The following is a 25,450-nucleotide window of genomic DNA, read 5'->3' on the forward strand; positions in this document are numbered from 1 at the left end:
ATGTACTAACCAAATCTAAATATATTTTATATTTGAGATTATTCAAATAGCTAACCTTTGCCTTGACAACTTTGCACACGCTTGGCATTCTCTCAACCAGCTTCATGAGGAAGTCACCTGGAATGCATTTCAATTAACTGGTGTGCCTTCTTAAAAGTTAATTTGTGGAATTTCTTTCCTTCTTAATGCGTTTGAGACAATCAGTTGTGTTGTGACAAAGTATGGGGGTATACTGACGATAGCCCTATTTGGTAAAAGACCAAGTCCATATTATGGCAAGAACAACTCTAAAAAGCAAAGACAAATGACAGTCCATCATTACTTTAAGACATGAAGGTCAGTCAATTCGGAACATTTCAAGTTTCTTCAAGTGCAGTCGCAAAATCCATCAAGAGCTATGATGAAACAGGCTCTCATGAGGACCGCCACAGGAATGGAACACCCAGAGTTACCTCTGCTGCAGAGGATAAGTTCATTAGAGTTACCAGCCTTAGAAATTGCAGCCCACATAATTGCTTCACAGAAATAAATGCTTCACATCTCAACATCAACTGTTCAGAGGAGACTGTGTGTGTCAGGCCTTCATGGTTGAATTGCTGCAAAGAAACCACTACTAAAGGACACCAATAAGAAGAAGAGACTTGCTTGGGCCAAGAAACACAAGCAATGGACATTTGACCGGTGGAAATCTGTCCTTTGGTCTGGAGTCCAAATTTGAGAGTTTTGTTTCCAACCGCCGTGTCTTTGTGAGACGCGATGTGGGTGAACGGATGATCTCCACATGTGTATTTCCCACCGTAAAGCATGGAGGAGGAGGTGTTATGGTGTGGGGGTGCTTTGCTGGTGACACTGTCTGTGATTCATTTAGAATTCAAGGCACACTTAACCAGCATGGCTACCACAGCATTCTGCAGCGATACACCATCCCATCTGGTTTGGGCTTAGTGGGACTATCATTTGTTTTTCAACAGGACAATGACCCAACACACCAACAGGCTGTGTAAGGGCTATTTTACCAAAAAGGAGAGTGGTGGAGTGCTGCATCAGATGACCTGGCCACAACAATCCCCTGACCTCAACCAAATTGAGATGGTTTGGGATGAGTCAGACCGCAGTGAAGGAAAAGCAGCCAACAAGTGCTCAGCATATGTGGGAACTTCTTCAAGACTGTTGAAAAGCATTCCAGGTGAAGCTGGTTGAGAGAATACCAAGAGTCTGCAAAGCTGTCATCAAGGCAAAGGTTGGCTATTTGAAGAATCTCAAATATAAAATATACTGCTCAAAAAAATAAAGGGAACACTTAAACAACACAATGTAACTCCAAGTCAATCACACTTCTGTGAAATCAAACTGTCCACTTAGGAAGCAACACTGATTGACAATAAATTTCACATGTTGTTGTGCAAATGGAATAGACAACAGGTGGAAATTATAGGCAATAAGCAAGACACCCCCAATAAAGGAGTGGTTCTGCAGGTGGAGACCACAGACCACTTCTCAGTTCCTATGCTTCCTGGCTGATGTTTTGGTCACTTTTGAATGCTGGCGGTGCTTTCACTCTAGTGGTAGCATGAGACGGAGTCTACAACCCACACAAGTGGCTCAGGTAGTGCAGCTCATCCAGGATGGCACATCAATGCGAGCTGTGGCAAGAAGGTTTGCTGTGTCTGTCAGCGTAGTGTCCAGAGCATGGAGGCGCTACCAGGAGACAGGCCAGTACATCAGGAGACGTGGAGGAGGCCGTAGGAGGGCAACAACCCAGCAGCAGGACCGCTACCTCCACCTTTGTGCAAGGAGGAGCAGGAGGAGCACTGCCAGAGCCCTGCAAAATAACCTCCAGCAGGCCACAAATGTGCATGTGTCTGCTCAAACGGTCAGAAACAGACTCCATGAGGGTGGTATGAGGGCCCGACGTCCACAGGTGGGGGTTGTGCTTACAGCCCAACACCGTGCAGGACGTTTGGCATTTGCCCGAGAACACCAAGATTGGCAAATTCGCCACTGGCGCCCTGTGCTCTTCACAGATGAAAGCAGGTTCACACTGAGCACATGTGACAGACGTGACAGAGTCTGGAGACGCCGTGGAGAACGTTCTGCTGCATGCAACATCCTCCAAGATGACCGGTTTGGCGGTGGGTCAGTCATGGTGTGGGTGGCATTTCTTTGGGGGGCCGCACAGCCCTCCATGTGCTCGCCAGAGGTAGCCTGACTGCCATTAGGTACCGAGATGAGATCCTCAGACCCCTTGTGAGACCATATGCTGGTGCGGTTGGCCCTGGGTTCCTCCTAATGCAAGACAATGCTAGACCTCATGTGGCTGGAGTGTGTCAGCAGTTCCTGCAAGAGGAAGGCATTGATGCTATGGACTGGCCCGCCCGTTCCCCAGACCTGAATCCAATTGAGCACATCTGGGACATCATGTCTCGCTCCAGCCACCAACGCCACGTTGCACCACAGACTATCTAGGAGTTGTCGGATGCTTTAGTCCAGGTCTGGGAGGAGATCCCTCAGGAGACCATCCGCCACCTCATCAGGAGCATGCCCAGGCGTTGTAGGGAGGTCATACAGGCACGTGGAGGCCACACACACTACTGAGCCTCATTTTGACTTGTTTTAAGGACATTACATCAAAGTTGGATCAGCCTGTAGTGTGGTTTTCCACTTTAATTTTGAGTGTGACTCCAAATCCAGACCTCCATGTGTTGATAAATTGGATTTCCATTGATTATTTTCGTGTGATTTTGTTGTCAGCACATTCAACTATGTAAAGAAAAAAGTATTTAATAAGATTATTTCTTTCATTCAGATCTAGGATGTGTTGTTTAAGTGTTCCCTTTATTTTTTTGAGCAGTGTATATTTAGATTTATTTTTCTTTGGTTACTACATGGTTTTTGGTTACTACACTTTTACGGTTACTACATGATTCCAGATGTTGCTGGCCTTCTATGCTGGCCTTATAGGCAGAGTTCCTCTGTCCAGTGTCTGTGTTCTTTTGCCCATCTTAATATTTTATTTTTATTGGCCAGTGTGAGATATGGCTTTTTCTTTGCAACTCTGCCTAGAAGGCCAGCATCCCGGAGTCGCCTTTTCACTGTTGACGTTGAGACTGGTGTTTTGAGGATACTATTTAATGAAGCTGCTAGTTGAGGACTTGTGAGGCGTCTGTTTCTCAAACTAGACACTCTAATGTACTTGTCCTCTTGCTGTTGTGCACCGGGCCTCCCACTCCTCTTTCTACTCTGTTTAGAGCCAGTTTGCGCTGTTCTGTGAAGGGAGCTGTTCTGTGAATGCTGATGCTCCAGATACTCAACTAGTCTAAAGATGGCCAGTTGTATTGCTTCTTTAATCAGAACAACAGTTTTCAGCTGTGCTAACATAATTGCAAAAGGGTTTTCTAATGATCAATTAGCATTTTTACTTGGATTAGCTAACACAATGTGCCATTGGAACACAGGAGTGATGGTCGCTGATAATGGGCCGCTGTACGCCTTTGTAAATATTCCATTCAAAATCAGCCGTTTCCAGCTACAATAGTCATTTACAACATTAACAATGTCTACACTGCATTTCTGATCAATTTGATGTTATTTTAATGGACAACAAATGTGCTTTTCTTTCAAAAACAAGGACATATCTAAGTGACCCCAAACCTTTGAACGGTAGTATATATACAGTGAGGGAAAATAATATTTGATCCCCTGTCATGGTGGAGAGTTTGGAATCTGATTGATTGATTGCTTCTGTGGACAGGAGTCTTTTATACAGGTAACAAGGTGAGATTAGGAGCACTCCCTTTAAGAGTGTGCTCCTAATCTCAGTTAGTTACCTGTATAAAAGACACCTGGGAGCCAGAAATCTTTCTGATTGAGAGGGGTTCAAATACTTATTTCCCTCATTAAAATGCAAATCAATTTATAACATTTTTCACATGCGTTTTTCTGGATATTTTTGTTATTCTGTCTCTCACTGTTCAAATAAACCTACCATTAAAATTATAGACTGATCATTTCTTTGTCAGTGGGCAAACGTACAAAATCAGCAGGGGATCAAATACTTTTTCCCCCTCACTGTATATAAATATCTTCTCTCTCTAGTGATACACGATGGCTGCTTACACATGCGGCTCACGATACACCTGCTACTTTTGATGAATAATTCTAGACAGACCGACAGACAGACAGATGTGTAGGAATCAGGCAGGAGTATCTGCTGCTTCTCAGAATCGGCTGCTTTTCATCCAACTAGAGGGAGAAAATACACATCCAAAGGAGCAATTAAGTTCATGGCTATTGAGTCTAGATCTACAGTATATTAATAGGAGCTAGAGGCCTGCATAGTGCAAGCTTGTTTGGAGCAGAGTGAGTAGAAACATCAATTGTGCTTCATAAGATATACAATATTGCCATTCGTTTGGAATTGCATACAATATTCATGTGTTTCAGTATTTGTTGTGGTTCAAACATGTCTCAGATAATTTCCCAAACCAGATCATCAAATATCTGGACATGTGACATACAGTATAATGTGAGAGATGGATGGATAAGTAATAACAGTGAATATGAGAAGGTGAACTGAAGGGCATGATTGGAACTGACTACACAACCCCCATCAAATACTAGACCTTCTTTCCTTCCTTTCACATTAATCCATTTATTAGAACTTTACATTTGTATGGAATAATAATGGAAGCCTCTTCATTGACTGTGTGGCCTTTTTGTCTGGGCGGTAGGCTACAAAGCAACTGGGTGGGTTTCAGTCCGATAGATAGCAGCGATGGCTATCTTTGTGTGGGGCTTTAAAGATGCATAATGCAGAAGTTTGATACCAGCATTTGGTATTCAGGGTCTGCAAAGGCCACCGGCCACTGCCTCTGGATCTATCCCCTCTCACACACACACACACACACACACACACACACACACACACACACACACACACACACACACACACACACACACACACACACACACACACAAACTTGCTCCTATCCTGTCTGACACTCATAACACACACAGGACCAAGAGAGGACCCAATGCTAGGCAAAGACCTCTGTCTCCTCTCTGGCTTGATTATAATGGCTAAAGAGTAAGCAAGGTCAAATAAAAATGTATTGGTCGCGTACACATAAGTTGAAGATGTTATCACAGGTGCATCGAAATGCTTATGTTTCTAGCTCCAACAGTGCAGTAATACTTAATAATACAAAACAATATACACCAATCCCTCAAATTTAAATAAAGGAATTAAGAAATATCATATGGCCAATATACCACGGTTAAGGGCTGTGTCCAGGCACTCCCCGCTGCGTCGTGCAAAAGTTCAGCCCTTAGCCGTGGTATATTGGCCATATACCACACCACCTTAGGCCTTATTGCTTAATAAGTAGAATTCAATGGCTATAATTCATTCTTACATGTTCTATGTTTGAGCTGCTTTTGAAAGCAAAAGTTGAAATCAAAACAGTACTGGCATTGTTGAATTCAATTATACTGATGGTTTAGTTAGCTAAACTATCAAGTCTGTTTGTTTGGTTACCACGCCAACTACTGTAGCTACAGTATCTAGTAAACTTGCTCGCTATTTCAGTGGATGTTGAACACTTTTCTAACAGAAAATGAACACATTTCTATTTGGCAAATGTGTTAAATTATAGCCATGGCATAAAAGGGATAATCAACTCGGGGTTCCTGGCGTTCTCTGGAAAATAACAAAACTCTGTGGAAGGTCAGTTCCACTCTGCTAGCGATTCGTGTAACACACCTTCCATGTCGTTCATTATTATCCATACAACGCATAGCCCCTCATGGATTATCCCTTAGATATATACTGAACAAAAATATAAAGGCAACATGTAAAGTGTTGGTCTTATGTTTCATGAGCTGAAATAAAATATCCCAGAGTAGACATTTTCTATACGCACAAAAAGCTTATTTCTCTTAAATTTTGTCCACAAATTTGTTTACATCCCTGTTAGTGGGCATTTCTCCTTTGCCAAGATAATCCATCCACCTGACAGGTCTGGCATGTCAAGAAGCTGATTAAACAGCATGATCATTACACAGGTGCACCTTGAACTGGGGACAATAAAAGGCCACTCTAAAATGTGGAGTTTTGTCACACAACACAATGCCACAGATATCTCAAGTTTTGAGGGATCGTGCAATAGGCATGCTGACTGCAGGAATATCCACCAGAACTTTTTCCAGATAATTTAATGTAAATTTTTCTACCATAAGCCGCCTCCAACATCCAACCGGCCTCACAACTGCAGACCACGTATGTTTATGGCGTCGTGTGGGTGAGCGTTTCATTGATGTCAACGTTGTGAACAGAGTGCCCCATGGTGTAGGTGGGGTTATAGTATGGTCAGGAATAAGCTACGGACAACGAACCCAATTGCATTTTATTGGCAATTTGAATGCACAGAGATACCATGATCAGATCCTGAGGCCCATTGTCGTGCCATTCATCCGCTACCATCACCTCATGTTTCAGCATGATAATGCACAGCCCATGTCGCAAGGATCTGTACACAATTCCTGGAAGCTGAAAATGTCCCAGTTCTTCCATGGCCTGCATACTCACCAGACGTCACGCATTGAGCATGTCTGGGATGCTCTGGATCGAAGTGTACGACAACGTGTTCCGGTTCCCGCCAATATCCAGCAACTTTGCACATTCATGGAAGAGGAGTGGAACAACATTCCACAGGCCACAATCAACAGCCTGATCAACTCTATGCGAAGGAGATGTCCCACTGCACACCAGATACCGACTGGTTTTCTGATCTACACCACAACCTTTTTGAAGGTATCTGTGACCACAGATTCATATCTGTATTCCAAGTCATGTGAAATCCATAGTTTAGGGCCTAATTGATTTGCTAATATGAACTGTAACTCAGTAAAATGTTAGAAATTGTTGCATATAGGGTCTATATTTTTGTATATGATGGTGTGTATAGACAGGATGGACAGTATGTGAATAGAAAAGGTGTGTGTAGCAGTAGATAGGACGAGCCCTGAATATAATACAGTACATTCTTAGAAAAAAGGGTTCCAAAAGGGTTCAGTGGCTGTCCCCAACACTTTTTGGTTCCATATAGAAACCTCTGTGGAAAGGGTTCTACATGGAACCAAAAAGGGTTCTACCTGGAACCAAAAGGGGACAGCCGAAGAACCATTTTTAGTTCTAGATAGCACCTTTTTTTCTATGAGTGTATACACAGTGCATTCGGAAAGTATTCAGACCCCTTGACTTTTTCCACATTTTTTTACGTTACAGCATTATTCTAAAATGGATTAAAATGTTTTCCCCTCTCATTCTACACACAATACCCCATAATGACAAAGCGAAAACAGGTTTTTAGAATTTTTTGCAATGTATGAAAAATACAAATGAAATACCTTATTTACATAAGTATTCGGACCCTTTGATATGAGACTCGAAATTGAGCTCAGGTGCATCCTGTTTCCATTGATCATCCTTGAGATGTTTCTACTTGATTGGAGTCCACCTTTGGTAAATTAAATTGATTTGGAGCATTGAAGGCCCCAAAGAACACAGAGACCCCCATCATTCTTAAATGGAAGTAGTTTGGAAGCACCAAGACTCTTCCAAGATCTGTCTGCCCAGCCAAACTGAGCAATCGGGGGAGAAGGGCCTTGGCCAGAGAGGTGACCAAGAACCCGATGGTCACTCAGAAAGAGCTCCATAGTTCCTCTGTGGAGATGGGAGAACCTTCCAGAAGGACAACCATCTCTGCAGCACTCCACCAATCAGGCCTTTATGGTAGAATGGCCAGACGGAAGCCACTCCTCAGTAAAAGGCACATGATAGCCTGCTTTGAGTTTGCCAAAAGGCACCTAAAGGACTAAGACAATGAAAAACAAGATTCTCTGGTCTGATGAAACCAAGATTGAACTCTTTGGCCTGAATGCCAAGTGTCACGCCTGAAGGAAACTTGGCACCATCCCTACGGTGAAGCATGGTGGTGGCAGCATCATTGTGAGGGGATGTTGTTCAGCGGCAGGGACTGGGAGACTAGTCAGGCTTGAGGGAAAGATGAACGAAGCAACGTACAGATAGATACTTGATGAAAACCTGCTCTAGACCTTTCAGGACCTCAGACTGGGGCGAAGGTTCACCTTCCAACAGGACAATGACCCTATGCACACAGCCAAGACAACGCAAGAATGGCTTCGGGGCAAGTCTCTGAATGTCTTTGATTGGCCCAGCCAGAGTCCGGAGTTGAACCCGATCAAACATCTCTGGAGAGACCTGAAAATAGCTGGTATCCAACCTGACAGAGCTTGAGAGGATCTGCAGAGAAGAATGGGAGAAACTCCCCAAATACAGGCATGCCAAGCTTGTAGCATCATACCCAAGAAGACTCAAGGCTGTAATCGCTGCCAAAGGTGCTTGAGTAAAGGGTCTGAATACTTATGTAAATGTGATATTTCAGTTTTTTTTTTATACATTTGCAAAAATCTAATTCTTGCTTTGTCATTATGGGGTATTGTGTGTAGATTGTTTGTGGGAAAAAATTATTGAATCCATCTTAAAATAAGGCTATAACATAACAAAATGTGGAAAAAGTCAAGGGGTCTGAATACTTTCTGAATGCACTGTACATGTGAAGTGGGTAAAACAGTATGCGAACATTATTAAAGTACCCAGTGTTCAATGACTATTGACATAGGGCAGCAGTCTCTAAGGTGCAGGGCAGGGTACCGGGTGGTAGCCAGCTAGAAACAGTGACTAAGTTCAGGGCAGGGTACTGGGTGGAGGCTGGCTAGTGGTGACAATTTAACAGTCTGATGGCCTGGAGATGTAAGCTGTTTTTCAGTCTCTCGGTCCCAACTTTGATGCACCTGTACTGTCTCCCCCTTCTAGATGGTAGCGGGGTGAACAGGCCATGGCTTGGGTGGTTAAGATAAGGCAGAGGGCTAGCTATTCAATATTTGGATGGGGGGGGGGGGGCAGGAGGTCTTTGTAACTTTGTAGAATCTGGTGAACAATAACTGCTCTTATAATGCACAAAGAAAAATGAACAGTGAATCAAAAATATTTGCCCACACCTAGGAAAAATATTATGTGGAAATAACAGTTGAAGCATCATCTGCCTCAAAATATTACAGAGAACTCTGTGAACAGTAACAGAACATCCTCATTCTTTCAGAGCAAGTTCACAACAGGCATGTCTTCTCTCCCTCCATCTCTCCCCTCCATAGACATACAGCAGTATGGTAAACAATGTTAGGACACGTGAAGAGGCTGCAAGGCTGTATGGCATCAATAAATGATGTGGTGTGTGCTTACAGCGCTGTGCACAGCATTGTAAGAGACATGTTATGGTAGAATAAGCATGAAACTTAAAATATAGCAAACTGATAGCAATGAATATTTAGGATTATTGAATAGCACTTGTTACCCTGAGTTAGTCCCCTTTGGTGCTCCTTGCATACTCTGTGAATAAATGCATTTCTTTTACTGCTCTTTTTTTTTCATTGTGGCAATGAATTTGCTGCAACTGAGGTAAAATGAGAGAAAGAGAGAGAGGGAAGAAAAGTAGTTCTCACAGCAGACAATGAACGCCTAACCAGCTCAATTATCACAGATCTAGATGTGTAGTCTGGAAATAACATTAATCAAATTACTGTTTTATTGTTCTTACACTCAATAATATAGAACTTATCAGTGGGAAATTAAGACTTAGTGTACCACAGAGGTAAAAATACGCCAGTGGGAAAAATACTGAGTTGCTAACAGTAAATGTCAGATTACATTAGAGATGCACTATGCAGAAATCACTCCGCAATTTCCTGGTTAGTAAAATTCTAATAGTTTGCCTACTTTCATTTTATGTGACAAAACAAGCAAGTCCAGTGTAGAGAATCATTGCACCATCTAAACTGCTGCGAAATATATTTTCCATAACCAAAAATATTGTATTTTCAGCTGTTTGAAACTGGTGTACAAAACCAAAAGTAAAAGACGCAAAAACAAAACTTAAGAACGGGAAGCATAGAAATAGCTTCTTAGAACTGCTTTCGATGAGAATGACAGATCTACAACTCACATTTCTATGTGAATTTGGTCAGGTAGCCCAAAAAGTAACATATTGCAGATTTAAAAAAAGACAATGGTCCTGCTGTACAAAAAAAATGGAGAGAAAGAAGATAAGGAAGAAGAGGTACGGAAACAGAGACCAGACAATTATGGACCTCTACTAGGGAACATCAGGAAAATACAATACCGTATGTAATCTCCTGTATATAATGGGCATTATAAATACATATGTTTATGGAATAAAAAACACTTTCTATACAAGCGTTTACTTTCTATATAAGGGCTGTACTCAGAGCAGCTTGAATGGTCAATATAAATATTTTGTGATGAAAGCCAAGATAGACACAGTATTTAGATAGTCACAGAAGTAGACAGTGAGCTGTGGTAATCTAACTGTTATGTTTGCAAAGTGCATGCTAGTCAATAATACATTTTCTGTGAGCAATCAGAGAGCTCCATCCACCTCACCTTAACCCAGGGCTTCAGGACACACTGGGGTTTCTCTGAACAGATACTCCAAAATATGTTTTCCTCAGAAACTGCATGGAAATAGCAGTCATTGGTTAATAGCTTATAATGGAGCTTTGGTTCTAAAGGAAAAATCTAGGGATAATATTCATAGTGCACATACTATACAGTGTTTCCTTGCCTTGTGAACATATTTTGCTTAAATAAAAGCCAAAGGGATTATGGGTAGAGCCTTCACAATCCAATCATGAGGAGAGAATGCATTCTGTTTCCAGGGGCTGGCGGGTAGAACGGCTTCCTGTGCATCTCAAGAGAAATACAGCTTGACCAGCAGATAACGGAATGAGAGAGAGAGAGAGGTGGAGAGAGAGAGAGAGAGAGGTTGGCGGGAGAGAGAGGAAGAGAGAGTGAGAGCAAGAGAGAGAGGGAGAGAAAGAGGGAGAGAGAGAGAGCGAGGGAGGGAGAGGAAGAGAGAGCTCACCGAAAGAGTGTGTGAGAGAGAGAAAGATAAAGTGTAAGAGAGATAGAGAAGAAAGAAATAGGAGGGAAAACAAATATTCCAGTCATGCTCTGTTCCTAATTTCTCTTGTCACCATTTGGTCTCCTCCTCACCGTTGTCCCCGGAGATGCCGGGTGATTGATGGCCTAATCCAATGACTGTATTACAGACGCCTCATCACACCCTCTATTCTTATCATTAGCAGTTAGCCTATGGTTACGTTCACAGCTCGCTGTCTAGTGCCGGCCCCTGAGATTTAAGGCTCTGGCCTTTAGAAAATATTTAACATGATATTGAAATCTTGACAGCGGCTGAGAAGTCAATCAGGTAGTCACGGCGCTGACCAGCACTGCATTTTTAATTAATCAGACTTACTGTACTGTGGCTGGCTGTGTGTGTGCCGTGGCTCTGTGTGTGGGTGTGTGAGTGTGTATGAGTGAGGGAGTGAGTGAGTGAGTGAGTGTGTTTATGTATTGTGGCTCTGTGTGTGTTTGAGAGTGTATGTCAGTGTGTGTGTGTGTGTGTGTGTGTGTGTGTGTGTGTGTGTGTGTCTCCTCTCTCCTGGAGATGAATAAAAATGTAAATATAAAGAACTTGTTCGGCTATTCCGAGGCCTTCCAACATTAACGTTATGTGTTATGACCTGCAAATGGATGCCATTGACTACAAAGGCAGGATGAGGGGGAGGGAGTTGGGCATTAATGCCTCAAACACCGACATGTGTCTAACGCTAGCTAACTCCTCTCCCGGTTTCCATCCCATGATTCCCATCTCATCCCAGGGAAAATGTTTAGGGGGCATCTCGGCACATTAGTTCATACAGGCAGAGATAATGTGGCTTAACATAGGATCTGTGAATTAGGCATTGGCTTAGGAACCAATCCCCTCAGCCAAAACCTGTTCTTCTCTCAGCCGGCACAGCCCCGTTCCCCCGCCATCATTACCCAGCGCTCACGTCTGCAGAGCAGCAGAGCCCTCCAGAATGACAATCACTACTCCTCTCCCCCACCCGCTTCTCTCTCTCACTCTCTCTCTCCCTTTCACTCTCTCTCTCTTTGTTTCTCTCTCTCCTCCGTAGAATGCTGCAGCCATGGAGCGAAACACCAAGACCTCTTATTACCAAGGACACACTGACACAGAGACAGAGGTGTACTGTACTTAGCGCTAGATTACAGAAAGACTGTAGCGGAGCAGAAACACAACCACCAACCTCTGTCTTTCTCTCACCTTCTAGGTAGTTACATCACGTAGCCAGACAAATAATGGGGAAAAAGGAGGAGGCTGGGGTATATTTATTTTGTTTACTTTATGTTCTGTAAACTGTGAGTAATGTGTTATAAATAAAAAATAGTGTACTGTACTATTCTTACTGTGTATATATTTCCAAACTATTATTTTAGTTTTTGTTACTTATTTGTGAACATTTCTGATGTCTACTGCACTGTTGAAGAGAGCTTGCAAGTAAGAATTTCTCTATCTCTCTCCTCTTTGTCTCTCCTTCTCGGTCTCTCTCGGTCTCTCTCCTTCTCTCGGTCTCTCTCCTTCTCTCGGTCTCTCTCCTCTCGGTCTCTCTCCTTCTCTTGGTCTCTCTCCTTCTCTTGGTCTCTCTCTTGGTCTCTCTCTCCTTCTCTCGGTCTCTCCTTCTCTCGGTCTCTCCTTCTCTCGGTCTCTCCTTCTCTCTGTCTCTCTCCTTCTCTCTGTCTCTCTCCTTCTCTCTGTCTCTCTCCTTCTCTCTGTCTCTCTCCTTCTCTCTGTCTCTCTCCTTCTCTCTGTCTCTCTCCTTCTCTCTGTCTCTCTCCTTCTCTCTGTCTGTCTCCGTCTCTCCTTCTCTGTCTCCGTCTCTCCTTCTCTGTCTCCGTCTCTCCTTCTCTGTCTCCGTCTCTCCTTCTCTGTCTGTCTCTCTCCTTCTCTGTCTGTCTCTCTCCTTCTCTGTCTGTCTCTCTCCTTCTCTGTCTGTCTCTCTCCTTCTCTGTCTGTCTCTCTCCTTCTCTCTCTGTCTCTCTCTGTCTGTCTCTCTCTCCTTCTCTGTCTCTCTCTCCTTCTCTGTCTCTCTCTCCTTCTCTGTCTGTCTCTCTCCTTCTCTGTCTGTCTCTCTCCTTCTCTGTCTGTCTCTCTCCTTCTCTCTGTCTCTCTCCTTCTCTCTGTCTCTCTCCTTCTCTCTGTCTCTCTCCTTCTCTCTGTCTCTCTCCTTCTCTCTGTCTCTCTCCTCTTTGTTACTCTCTCTCCGCATCTCTCTCAATTCAATTCAATTCAAAGGGCATTATTGGCATGGGAATCATATGTTTACATTGCCAAAGCAAGTGAAATAGAATAAAAAAAATAACAGTAAACATCACACTCACAAAAGTTCCAAAGGAATAGAGACATTTCAAATGTCATTGTATGGCTATATACAGTGTTGTAACGATGTGCAAATTGTTAAAGTACAAAAGGGAAACTAAATAAACATAAATATATGTTGTATTTACAATGGTGTTTGTTCTTCACTGGTTGACCTTTTCTTGTGGCAACAGGTCACACATCTTGCTGCTGTGATGGCACACTGTTGTATTTCACCCAATAGACACAGTATCGGAGTTTATCGAAATTGGATTTGTTTTCGAATTCTTTGTGGGTCTGTGTAATCTGAGGGAAATATGTGTCTCTAATATGGTCATATATTTGGCAGGAGGTTAGGAAGTGCAGCTCAGTTTCCACCTCATTTTGTGGGCAGTGTGCATATAGCCGGTCTTCTCTTAAGAGCCATTTCTGCCTACGGCGGCCTTTCTCAATTACAAGGCTATGCTCATTGAGTCTGTACATAGTCAAAGCTTTCCTTAATTTTGGGTCAGTCACAGTGGTCAGGTATTCTGCCACTGTGTACACTCTGTTTAGGGACAAATAGCATTTTAGTTTGCTCAGTTTTTTATTCATAATTTCCAATGTGTCAAGTAATTATCTTTTTGTTTTCTCATGATTTGGTTGGGTCTAATTGTGTTGCTGTCCTGGTGCTCTGTGGGGTCTCTCTCTCTTCCTCTTTATTTCTCTCTTCTCTCTGTCTCTCGCTCTCTCGTCCTCCCAACCCACTTCAAATAATCCCTCTGAAATGAGCTGTGGTTATGCCTGAGCATACCTCCCATTCTGCTAGCTAACCCTTGGAGTGGCCTGGTTCACTTCAAGATACTGCCTTCTTCTCAATTCTCTAAAAAAGTATCTCCTCTCCTCTCTTCGCCGACAAGCCTTCATCTGGACTAATTGGAAAATACTTGACAGGTGAAAACAATATGGTAGAAGCTCATCATTAGGCTGGCTTTCACCTGGTCAGTTCTTTCAGATCAATGCAGGTGTAGTAGATGGAGAAGATGAGGAACATACAGACTTTTAAGCCATTGAGAAAGGGAAAGTGATTATGGATCCCAGTGTTAGTACCCGCCCAGGGCAAAATCTTTTTCATGCTGTAATCTCTGAAAGTTCTACAAAGCAGTGCAAGGGCATCACATATCCTTTTTGATAAATCGACTGCATGGAACAAATGCACTTGCCAAACGTCCATTTATATAAATGTATCAACAAAAACAAACATAGCTTACCTGGAAAACACCATTACCAACTGAAGGCAGTGGCTATAATGTTTAGTTGAAAGCAGAACCTATCATATACTGTATAGATCAAAGTCCCTTTATTGACTTGCTTTGTGGCAGGTGAAAAACATCTAGGTGCAAAAAACCCAAACAAAACACAACGTGAAAAATGAAACATGTACGTCTAGGAAAAATTGTGTTTTCCTGGTGAAATGTCAAGCTTTACGTGGAGCTAGACTTCAAACCGAGCAGTTGACATTTGTGTCTGTTTGGCTCTGCGTTGGGTGTAGTAAATATGAGGTGGGGGTGGGTGGGGGGGGGTATAACAGAACGTCAGGGAAAACCTGACAGATAAGCCTTTAAACAGCATCTGATCTGACACACACTGGATCAACTGTGAGTCTAAACAGCATCTGATCTGACACACGCACAGTGAACACACACATACACACCGAACACACACACACCGAACACACACACCGAACACACACACACACACACACACACACACACACACACACACACACACACACACACACACACCCACTCATTTACACTGAGCATAAAGTATAAAAAATACTGTATAGTAGGCTCTATTGAAGTACTTTACTAGGGTATTGTAAAAGGTAGTAGCCTACTGTACATTATCTAACAGTCTGTTCACTTGGCCTTGCTTTGCTCTCTGGTTGAACAGAATTAGGGAGGAGGGGAGAAGGTGGGCCCAGTGTCCCTGCAGCGGTGTTGGTAGGTGATATATGCCTGCCTGCCTCTCCACTGGTGCCCCTGCACCACCACCCAACTCCTGGGGGATTCTCACAGGAGCCGGCAGCCATGGCTTAAATGGGAAAAAGATGACATTGAGTCATAAAAAAAAAATATATATATATATATATAAAATACTGCTGCAATAGTTTCCCTATAAATTGTTAATGTACATTGCCTTCCTAAGGCTCTTTTTTCTCCTCTCACTGACGTTGATACGGTGGCTGAGGCTAGGGACTGAAATCGAGCTGAGAGAAAATAGGGATGAGGGCAGAGAGATAGAGATAGAAAAAGACAGAGAGAGAGAGAGAGAGAGAGAGAGAGAGAGAGAGAAAGAGAGAGAGAGAGAGAGTGAGACTGGAGTGAAGAGAAAGGAGGAAGGCGAAAGGCAGGAAAAGAGGGGGGAAGAAAGGGGGGGTCCAACATCAGAGAGCCGTGGTCACAGCAGTTCACACAAGACTTTCTTATGGACACAATAGTGACCCTAGTCACACTGAAGGGCAGTGTCATAAGATAATGCTGCTATCTCATAAATGACAATAACAATGCAACAGCCAACAGGCCAGCAGTAGGGTTGTGGAACAGTGAGGTACACGGAGGGCCAAGGTAAGAAACAGTATCTCCATGCATTATTGAGTCAGTCAGTGTACTATGTCTCCACCAATAGGAGGGTTACATTCTGTTGTTCTCTCAAACCAGGATTGGTTGGAAGTGAGGTGATATGAGGAGAATAGGTAAGTGAGGTGATATGAGAGTGGGGATCGGTCTAAATTAAGGAAACAAGGAAAACTAAAGAACACTTTTCGAAGACAAACAGTAATGCACATTTACAGTACAGTAATTCTCATATAGTTGTATTTGTCCATCATATAAGATCATTACAATGACAGTATAATGCGATTTGATGTGGCCTCTTTATAGGCCACACCTTCCACATGACACAGAGTGACTAACTCCAAAAGGCATGTTCATCTGAAATACATCAAATCTGAGAAGATTAGGAGGGGCAGTGTGTTCTTTTTCGAAGGCAGTAGATCTCTTTCCCTTTATAACGGCTTCATAAAAGAGATTTCCCTTTCACAGACAAAGTCAATATCTCATAGCAACCTCTGGCTCCTTTGTTTCAAGTCCCTGTGCAATACATGTGTCACATCACTCAAACAGACTGAAAATGAGAATGAGCGTGTTTTACCCAAAAGGCTTTGCAAGTAAGAACACTTTCCTTCTTTACAGGATACGATAATCAAACGGTTACGCTATGGGAGAAGAAGAATACGATATCAGGAAACAGATCTTCAAGAGAGAGCGGCATTTCAGAGATTGACCATACCTGTCATAGTCTGCCTAAATACTGCTTTTATCTCCATAGAATGTGTGTAATTACCACAGATGGAGACTGAGAACCAAGTTAATGCTTGACATACTGCACAATGAGCAAAAAACTATTATAAGCCAGGCTTTTCCTCATTGGCTGTGATTTCAAGGTTTCTTTACAATAAAGGAAACCTGATTGACGGTGAAACTTCCATCCTACTGAGAGAAAGAGATGCTTACATGAGACTGACAGTAACACTGTAAAACACATTAAAACATAAGATCCTAATACAATATCCAGTACACCACCAGAATATTCCAGTGCACAGAAAAACATTTAACCAAAACAAAACAAAAAGTTTTTCTGGTAATTACACATCAAGTTTCCACATCAAATAATCAACATTTGCTTGTACACACACCTTCCAAATATCTCACTCTGTCTAAAACAATATTTCAAACTGTAAAAAGAAAAGTGGGTGCTCTCAGTCCCTCTCAGAATGATTGTGGCAGGTTGTTGCAGTCCTTCTTTATTCAGCCTCTCCCATTTCATCCCAGTAGAGCAGAGCAGAGGAAGCATTAGAAGCACTTTCAGACTCATTCTGGTCCATCTGTCACTGCTATTAGAGACAGTGTCCAGCCTCAGAGCCTCAGTGTCTCGCAAAGCACAGCCCCATAAAAACAGCAGTGGAGTGGACCAAGACTACAGCATTTAAACTACAGCACACCCCTTTAAACCCCCACATATTGGCACACACACACGCAAGCAAAAATGCACACACGCACGCACGCACACACACGCGCACATGCGCACACACACACACACACACACATTCTGGCTGTTCCGGCCCTGAGGGAGTGGTTGGGGGGAGCAGAGGGAAAAGCAGCAAGTCAGACAACACTTACCAGACACGCCACCATATGTGGTTCTCTTGCCACGGCCAATGCCAGGCCAAGGAGTGCCGTCTGCCTTGAGCCCCATCAGCCCAGATACCGTGTTGGTTGCAGTGATGCCATCTGCACCACCTGCAGGGACACGTTTAGTCATTAGCTGTGGGGGAACGGGCATAGGGCTCGGCTACGCCAGCCAAACCCAGGGCCAAATCAACCAGCACCTTAAAGGGTCCTGCAGTGCACTGTGGAGCACAGCAGGGCGTCTGTTTAGATGCCTGTGGACTTTCAATGTGCCAAGTAATTCCATTAGTGTCTCTATGTTGTTTGGGGTTGTGTCGATCACTTGGCTTTCAAACGAAAATGATGCAGAAGTGTTTTGTGGGAGAAAGAGAACACGTTCATATGAGGCTGCTACGGTCACTACATGAAGCTAGCTGACTGTAAACTACCAGTTCCATTCTAGGGTGGTCAGGACAAAACTATTATGCACAGTTCATGTAAGTCCATCTCTAAAAAAACTAAATGAACATCAAAAAGACACAAAACAACAACAACAACAGATCATTTGAGTACAGTATATTCAATGAACAGTGACTTTAGGTTGATCCTAAATGGCATCTTATGCCCTTACTTAGTGCACTACTTTTGACAAGAGCCCTATAGGGGTTTGGTCAAAAGTAGTGCACTACATAGGGAATAGGGTACCATTTGGGACTTACCCTAAGTAAGTGGGGCTAGTTGGCGTACCTTCGTGGGCTGCCATGGCTATATCCACAATGTTGGTGACGTTGGGGGTCAGTTTGGCGAAGAAGGGGATCTTGACAGCTTGTCTCACCCAGCGACAGATGTTACGCACCAACTCTGTATCCTGAGGAACAAACAGACAAATAAATGACAATAAGAGAGGGATGGCGATGGTGGTAAACGAGTGTAGCCGACTGAGTGAGGTGAGAGAAGGGGTTGGAGTTGCATAATGCTACCGGTCTGTTATCTGTTGGAACTTGGGAGTGGATGGGTAGAAAATAGTCATGGTTTCTGAACAAGCCCCTCTACGGTAAGTTATTCAGGTTAGGGTTTGCCCCAAATGTCACCCTATTCTGTATATGAGCCCTGGTGAAAAGTAGTAATTCGCCATTTGGGATGCCGACTCGGTTTTCACATGGATGTCACACTGTTAAATCATTAGCACGTCTCATCTAAAACCGGTTGGCTGATGAGGTGGCATTACCAATGGGCAGAGGATCTGTTTAGGGTTTTTCCCCCCAGAAAATCTAATACAAAATCAAATGTATCAGCATCATCCCTTTCAACATGCCTGTAATGGTGAAGCTTATTATAAAGCTTAGTCAGTATTTCTCTGTTTTACAGATATCTAAACCCAACTTCAAATCCGTTAATCATTTGTTGTTTGGAGCCCCCTATTGAACCCGGTTCCTTATATTGAGCACTACTTTTGACCATAGCTCTATAGAGCATGTTATTATTACAGAGGCTCTTGTACCTCCCGTTGCTTCTGTACTTCACTGTTAGTCAGCCCTCCCTCCTCTCTTCATCTGTCTGTATGTGCCTTTCTTCTCTCACCTCATTTTGTTTCCCCGTTCTTCTCTCTTTCTCTCTCTCTCTCAGCCCTCTTCTCACGCAGTCATCTCTCTCTCTCTGATCCTCTCTCCATCATCTCTTTATTTCAGAGGAAATGGGCTTATTTTTTGACATATCCAATAACTGTTGGTATATACAGCCTTGAGCAAAGGGTTTTACTCTACTGTATAAAGAAGTGATATTTACAAGGTCTGTGTGCAAAGTAGATTGAGCACTGAGGTCAGTCTCTCATACGGACAAAAGGTTAGCGTTTTATTTTTTAAACCATTAGCAATAAATAGATTTGTAAAAAAATATAAAAAAATGGAGGGTCCTGAAAGAAAGAAAATACATTTCCCTCTGACTGAATATTTCCTTTCTATTTCCAGGTCATGCTGTGTGATTCAGTAGCACATCAAAAATAACAGCTATTTGTAGAATGATATTTGGCCTGCGTCTGAACATATACTATAAGAGTGGCACTGAGGGGTGAGGTGTGGGGGAGGGGGGAGAAGGGGTGAGATGTGGGGATAGGGGTGAGGTGTTGGGTAGAAGACTAGGGGTGAGGTGTGGGGTGTGGGGGAGGGAGGAGAAGGGGTGAGGTGTGGGGGAGGGGGGGATAGGGGTGAGGTGTGGGGGAGGGGAAGAAGGGGTGCGGTGTGGGGGAGGGGTGAGGACTAGGGGTGAGGTGTAGGAGGATAGGGGTGAGGTGTGGGGGGATAGGGTTGAGGTGTAAGGGGATAGGGGTGCGGTGTGGGGGGAGGGGTAGGGGTGAGGTGTGGGGAGGGGGAATGGGGTGAGGTGTCAGGGATGGGGGATAGGGGTGAGGTGTGGGGGAGGGGGATTAGGGGTGAGTTGTGGGGGGATAGGGGTGAGGTGTGGGGGGATAGGGTTGAGGTGTGGGGGGATAGGGGTGCGGTGTGGGGGGAGGGGATAGGGGTGAGGTGTGGGGGAGGGTTGAGGTGTCGGGGATGGGGATGGAGATAGGGGTGAGGTGTGGGGGAGGGGGGATAGGGGTGAGGTGTGGGGGGATAGGGTTGAGGTGTAGGGGGATAGGGGTGCGGTGTGGGGGGAGGGGATAGGGGTGAGGTGTGGGGAGGGGGGAATAGGGGTGAGGTGTCAGGAATAAGGGTGAGGTGTGGGGGAGGGGACTAGGGGTGAGTTGTGTGGGAGGGGAATAGGGGTGTGTTGTGGGGGGATAAGGGTGAGGTGTGGGGGGATAGGGGTGCGGTGTGGGGGGAGGGGATAGGGGTGAGGTGTGGGGGAGGGTTGAGGTGTCGGGGATGGGGGATTGGGGTGAGGTGTGGGGGAGGGAGGATAGGGGTGAGGTGTGTGGGAGGGGAATAGGGGTGAGTTGTGGGGGGATAGGGGTGAGGTGTGGGGGGAGGGGATAGGGGTGAGGTGTGGGGGAGGGTTGAGGTGTCGGGGATGGGGATAGGGATAGGGGTGAGGTGTGGGGGAGGGGAATAGGGGTGAATATAATCACATTGGTGCCTAAAAATATGCCAAATGTATTCTAAGGGTGGACAAGAGGGTATAGGGAAGGTTACTCCATAGGAGACAATACAATTCACTTCCAGGATTTGGATAAGATATTAGATTTATGCACTTGTGTCTCTAGCAAGTACCATCCATAGCAATTTGCCTTGATTTATTCAAGACTTACAAACAGTGTATAAACAAGAGTGGAGAGGAGGGTTCAACCAGTCCACTCCCATCTACCTGCCTGCCTGCCAAAGACAGATAGAGAGAGACAGAGAGAGAAAGAGAGAGAGGCCTTATATCTGGGCTCCCTAGAGATGGTTGATAGCGCTGGCTGCTTTCCTGGGGAGATTCATTGGATAGATATTTCTGATCCTGCACCCAGCCAATGTATCAGAAATACTTGAAGCAGTGGATGTATTTCTAGGTTGATTTGTAGGTTGAGTAAGTATCAGTGTTTAAAGAGGGGAATGAGTGGATATGCAGACTGTGCTACAATGATGTAATTACTAGCTAAACCTTCGATGAAGAGGACCTTCAGTGGATTCTACATGTATTCGTGTCATGGATGCAATTGGCATTGGCTGTAGTCATAGAATAGCTGATTATTTTGGGATAAAAATAAAATACTAATTAGCTTGATGTGTATGATAATATTTCTCTTTGAGAAAGAGCGAGAGCAGAGACTGAGATACTCTCTCTAATATTCTCGAACCAGGCAGCCCCGGCCGCCACACAGGAAGAAGAGGGACTAATACCAATCCTCCCAGAGGGTCATGGGAAATTGCATTATGGCTACTTCAGCACAAGAGGCTGGGTCATGGCCTCCAGCCAAGCACCATTGCCCAACCAGATGCTGCTTGTAAGAACCCTGCTCTCACAGAGGTGGAGCTCTCCCTGCCAGGCATGCCTGGGCCCCTGACAGACAGCTTATTACACAGCAGATGGGGGCCAGGCCAGCTAGCACTCCAGTCTGTGGGGGACATAGGCCGTGGGGGGAGCATAAGGGTGGAGGGCAGAGGGAGGAGGGAGGGGCAGAGGTGGCAAAACCTAAGCCCCCTCCTACTGCAGTTTGGCTGTACAGCATATTCTGCTTGGCTGGAGAGACGAAGCACCTGTTTGACAGGCCTGTTACTGGTTCTGGCAAAGGAGACATTCTGTGTCTCTCCTCTATGAGAGCAGGTCTTAGAGCAGACCCTGTTGTACCTCTGCGCTCTGAGACCATTACCTGAAAGGAGCGGAGGGTGTGACGAGAGGGAGCGGAGGGTGTGACGAGCTACAAACATGCTGTCAACATGAAAAACACGCAGGCGTCATACTGTGGATTCTACAACGGGCATGATTCCCAGAAGAGAGCAGGACCACCAGTGATGGGACACACCAAGGATTGTATCATTCCAGGTTCCATCAGAACGGAATGAACACATTCCAAAACACTAATCCCTCTTGACTGACTGACTGATTGTAACAGTACAGAAGGGTCCATGATGATGAAAATCAAATAAGGGGCACTAGCCGTTAAGGAGGGGAGGTCTAGTATGAAATGAAAAGAGTTGGTGGAAAGGGTACTTGACGGACATTTTTTATGTATTTCTTTCTTTTCCTTTCTCCCGGTGAGCTGTTTCCGCGGGGCAAGCTGGCATGCGGATTAGTTTCAGCACGACGGGCGGCCCCAGCGGAGGAGCGTGTGTGTGTAGAGGGGGAGGAGAAGGGGAGGTGTATCACCCCCAGGCAGGGTTGCGGAGGGGGTGAGGGCTGTTGAGACAGCCCTGCCCGCCAGAGAGGAGGGTGGGTTACCACAGGCTTACACCTGAAATTTTAATTTTACAGAGCAAGGTCACGAGAGGTCAGCTCTCTCGTTAACAACCCCAGACTCTCAACGGGAGAGCGGGTGAGTGTGTGTGTGTGTGTGTGTGTGTGTGTGTGTGTGTGTGTGTGTGTGTGTGTGTGTGTGTGTGTGTGTGTGTGTGTGTGTGTGTGTGTAGGTAGGATGGAAGCTACTTGTCACCAGGCTGCATGTTCAAAGGGGGCTGAATATAGCTCGGGGAGGAGGCTTCGGTTTTAATTTGTGAATCGGAGGAGTGGAAGAGCGGTATCAAAGGGAAGGAGGGAAAAGAGGATGTATAGAGGAGCATTATGGAAGAGAAGGAGGGAAAAGAGGATGTATAGAGGAGCATTATGGAAGAGAAGGAGGGAAAAGAGGATGTATAGAGGAGCATTATGGAAGAGAAGGAGGGAAAAGAGGATGTATAGAGAAGCGTTATGGAAGGGAAGGAGGGAAAAGAGGATGTCTAGAGGAGGTTATGGAAGGGAAGGAGGGAAAAGAGGATGTCTAGAGGAGGTTATGGAAGGGAAGGAGGGAAAAGAGGATGTATAGAGGAGTGTTATGGAAGGGAAGGAGGGAGAAATTACTTCCCTGTGGTTGCTGAGTCAAACGTGAATAAGAGATATGAGATAACGGAACCAAAGTCTACATTCCTTCATTCCTTAGTGGGGAAGCTGACGCTGTATCGCGGTGCGATGAACAACCAAGGCTTGCTTCAGCTTCCAGCCATGCGGATTGGCTCCTGATTCTAGCATTACCTAGATCCTGTGGGCCTGCTAAACACCCACATGGCGATCCGCTGTTGACGATCAAGCGTCAATCACCTCTAATGTAAACATTCTGTCAGAGAGCTTATTTCAGACACAATAATATGCAGGCTTATTCTAGTAATCTATGGGGCCCATTTCTTCTCGTTACCAGGTCGTCATCTATTCTTCTCTCATGACTTACCGGCGTATACTATTAGGCGTAAGCTTCAGCTCAGATACTCTATATTGTAGGCCTAGGTTTTAGATTATCACGTCACTTTCACTGTGCACGCTGTGCATGTATCAGTAGTGACATTAGGCTATTTGGATAGCACAGGTGGTTATATGTAGCTAGCATTTTAGTTTTCAGTTCTGGGGGTTTGTTCGTGTTATGCAATTTAATGTTATGTCATGGCCACTGCAGCAGTCATTGTCTGGTCTTCCCTCCATATGATGTCTTCTGTTATATAACCATATATGTCTTTTCTATTCCAAATTTCCGTTTGGAAAGGAAGCCTTTCTTTATTATGGTCCAATAGCAGGGATTCAATTAATCTCGGCTGTCAGGACCCTTTGGTGGGTAGTCTGCTCAGGGATCCATCTTTCCGCCTACTCTTCATGGCCTACGGAGAAGCGACCACCGTGCATATCAAGAGTATCTCTCCTCTCTCAGTAGCACAAGTTTGAGTTAACTTAAGGCAACAGCGCTGGGTTGACATTACGCTTCCTATAGGCTGTCTGTTTGATGGCGTTTATGGGTTCTTCAGTCTGAAATGCACAACATTCTATATAGCATATCGTGCTCACCTCCTGTAGTTATTTTAGCATCTTTAAATGATGCTTAGCTCTGGAACTACCCTGAAGGAGCGGAGCCCTAATGCCAAGACTATGCGTTGTAATATTTTCTAATAAAGGGTTAAACGTACACGTGGTGTTTCCTTTCTGAATTAGATTATTATTTTTTTTTTTTACAACAAAATGTTAAACTACTCATCTTCAAAAATATAATAGTACAGTAGCTACCGTTAGTTATACAATTCGAGTGAGCCGTTGTGAATGACTGATTGAAATTGCATATTAATAAGACATTCAAATGAGATTTCCCTACCATTTCCATAGCGTCAGAACAAATGTTTTTCCCGCTGTTGCGTTGAGAGGTGGCACGGCCGCCACGCACGCGGCGCGGCGGGGTGTGATGGAATGATATTGCCTCTCTCTCTTTAGTTCACTCCGAGGTTACCTGCCTGCGGGCACATGGCTTTGATTAGCTTTTTGTCTTACAGCAGGAAATCTAACGGCAGAGGGGATATAACTCTGGAAATTTACGGCTACTGTGAGAGAAAATAGCTTTGTCTCCTTCCCCGGTTATAGACGGGAACTCGTTCGTTCGTACGTTCGTTTCATTCATTCCCCTCTCCACCGCGGGCCTGGGGTGGGACTCAAGTCAAGATGGTAAGATTGAAAATCACAGCTTTCCTTTCTTTGCCTTTATCCGTATCCAGATAACTAAGGCCGTTAGGTTGTGGCATAGGAACCTGCTGTGTGCTGTTTCAGGCACATACAGTAACAGCACTCATCACTTACTGTACTGTATATCACACACTGCTTTAGTCACTGTGTTGTTTATAGCAGACTTGTTTCATCATTAGTGATGTTGAGCTACAAGCTAAACCTTCCTCTCCCACTCAATATACATGCGTACTGTACTGTACATCCACATACACTGAGAGGGCATGGTATCCTGTGCCTAAGGATACATTGTATTGCTCCCATCCAAAATGCGGAGGCTCAGAGCATCTTGAGATCAACTCTAGGCAGGATTGATATACAAGCTACACTACAGCATACTACAGCTGTAAAGCTGCAATATCCCAATACCATCAGCGTACGGAATATCAGTCTTCAGATAGTATTGTATACTCAAACTCTTTGACATATTCTTCCCCCCGTTAAAAGTCAGAACAGCCTGCCTGCCATGCTGTAAACTGATGAGGGTTAGTATTAACCTCCTGAGCGGAGAGGTGTCATACTCTGTGATAGCCAGGCTTTTAAAAGGCCCCTTTCATCCTCTTCCAGAGCAGCACTACTCTGCGTTTTAATGACCTTGTTTTAACGTTAAGACACGGTGGTGTTAGAGAGTCAGGTAGGTAGACTAGAGAGTCCTGTTACTGACTTGACCACCGCACCGCCGGGCTACGAGCAGTTAGATGACAGGCCGTGTCACACGTGTTCAAGTCAAAAGCACAA

At 44.5% G+C, this 25,450-nt stretch overlaps 1 protein-coding gene across 5 annotated transcripts in view; it reads right to left on the reverse strand.

Moving 5' to 3' along the window:
• LOC106578501 (dihydropyrimidine dehydrogenase [NADP(+)]) overlaps nt 1–25,450 on the reverse strand; it is a 208,077-nt gene that overhangs the window by 41,344 nt on the left and 141,283 nt on the right. For all 5 annotated transcript variants that reach the window (XR_001322469.2, XM_045702118.1, XM_014157375.2 and 2 more), the window contains exons 17-18: nt 18,317–18,437; nt 17,582–17,701 (exon numbers count right to left, since the gene is read on the reverse strand). Coding sequence is in view for 4 of the 5 variants with exons in the window: in XM_045702118.1 (XP_045558074.1) it covers nt 17,582–17,701; nt 18,317–18,437 (241 nt within the window). In the remaining variant the exon portion in view is untranslated. The remainder of the gene's footprint in view (nt 1–17,581; nt 17,702–18,316; nt 18,438–25,450) is intronic.

The sequence above is a fragment of the Salmo salar genome, chromosome ssa19, assembly GCF_905237065.1.
Source record: "Salmo salar chromosome ssa19, Ssal_v3.1, whole genome shotgun sequence".
NCBI classification, from domain to species: domain Eukaryota; kingdom Metazoa; phylum Chordata; class Actinopteri; order Salmoniformes; family Salmonidae; genus Salmo; species Salmo salar.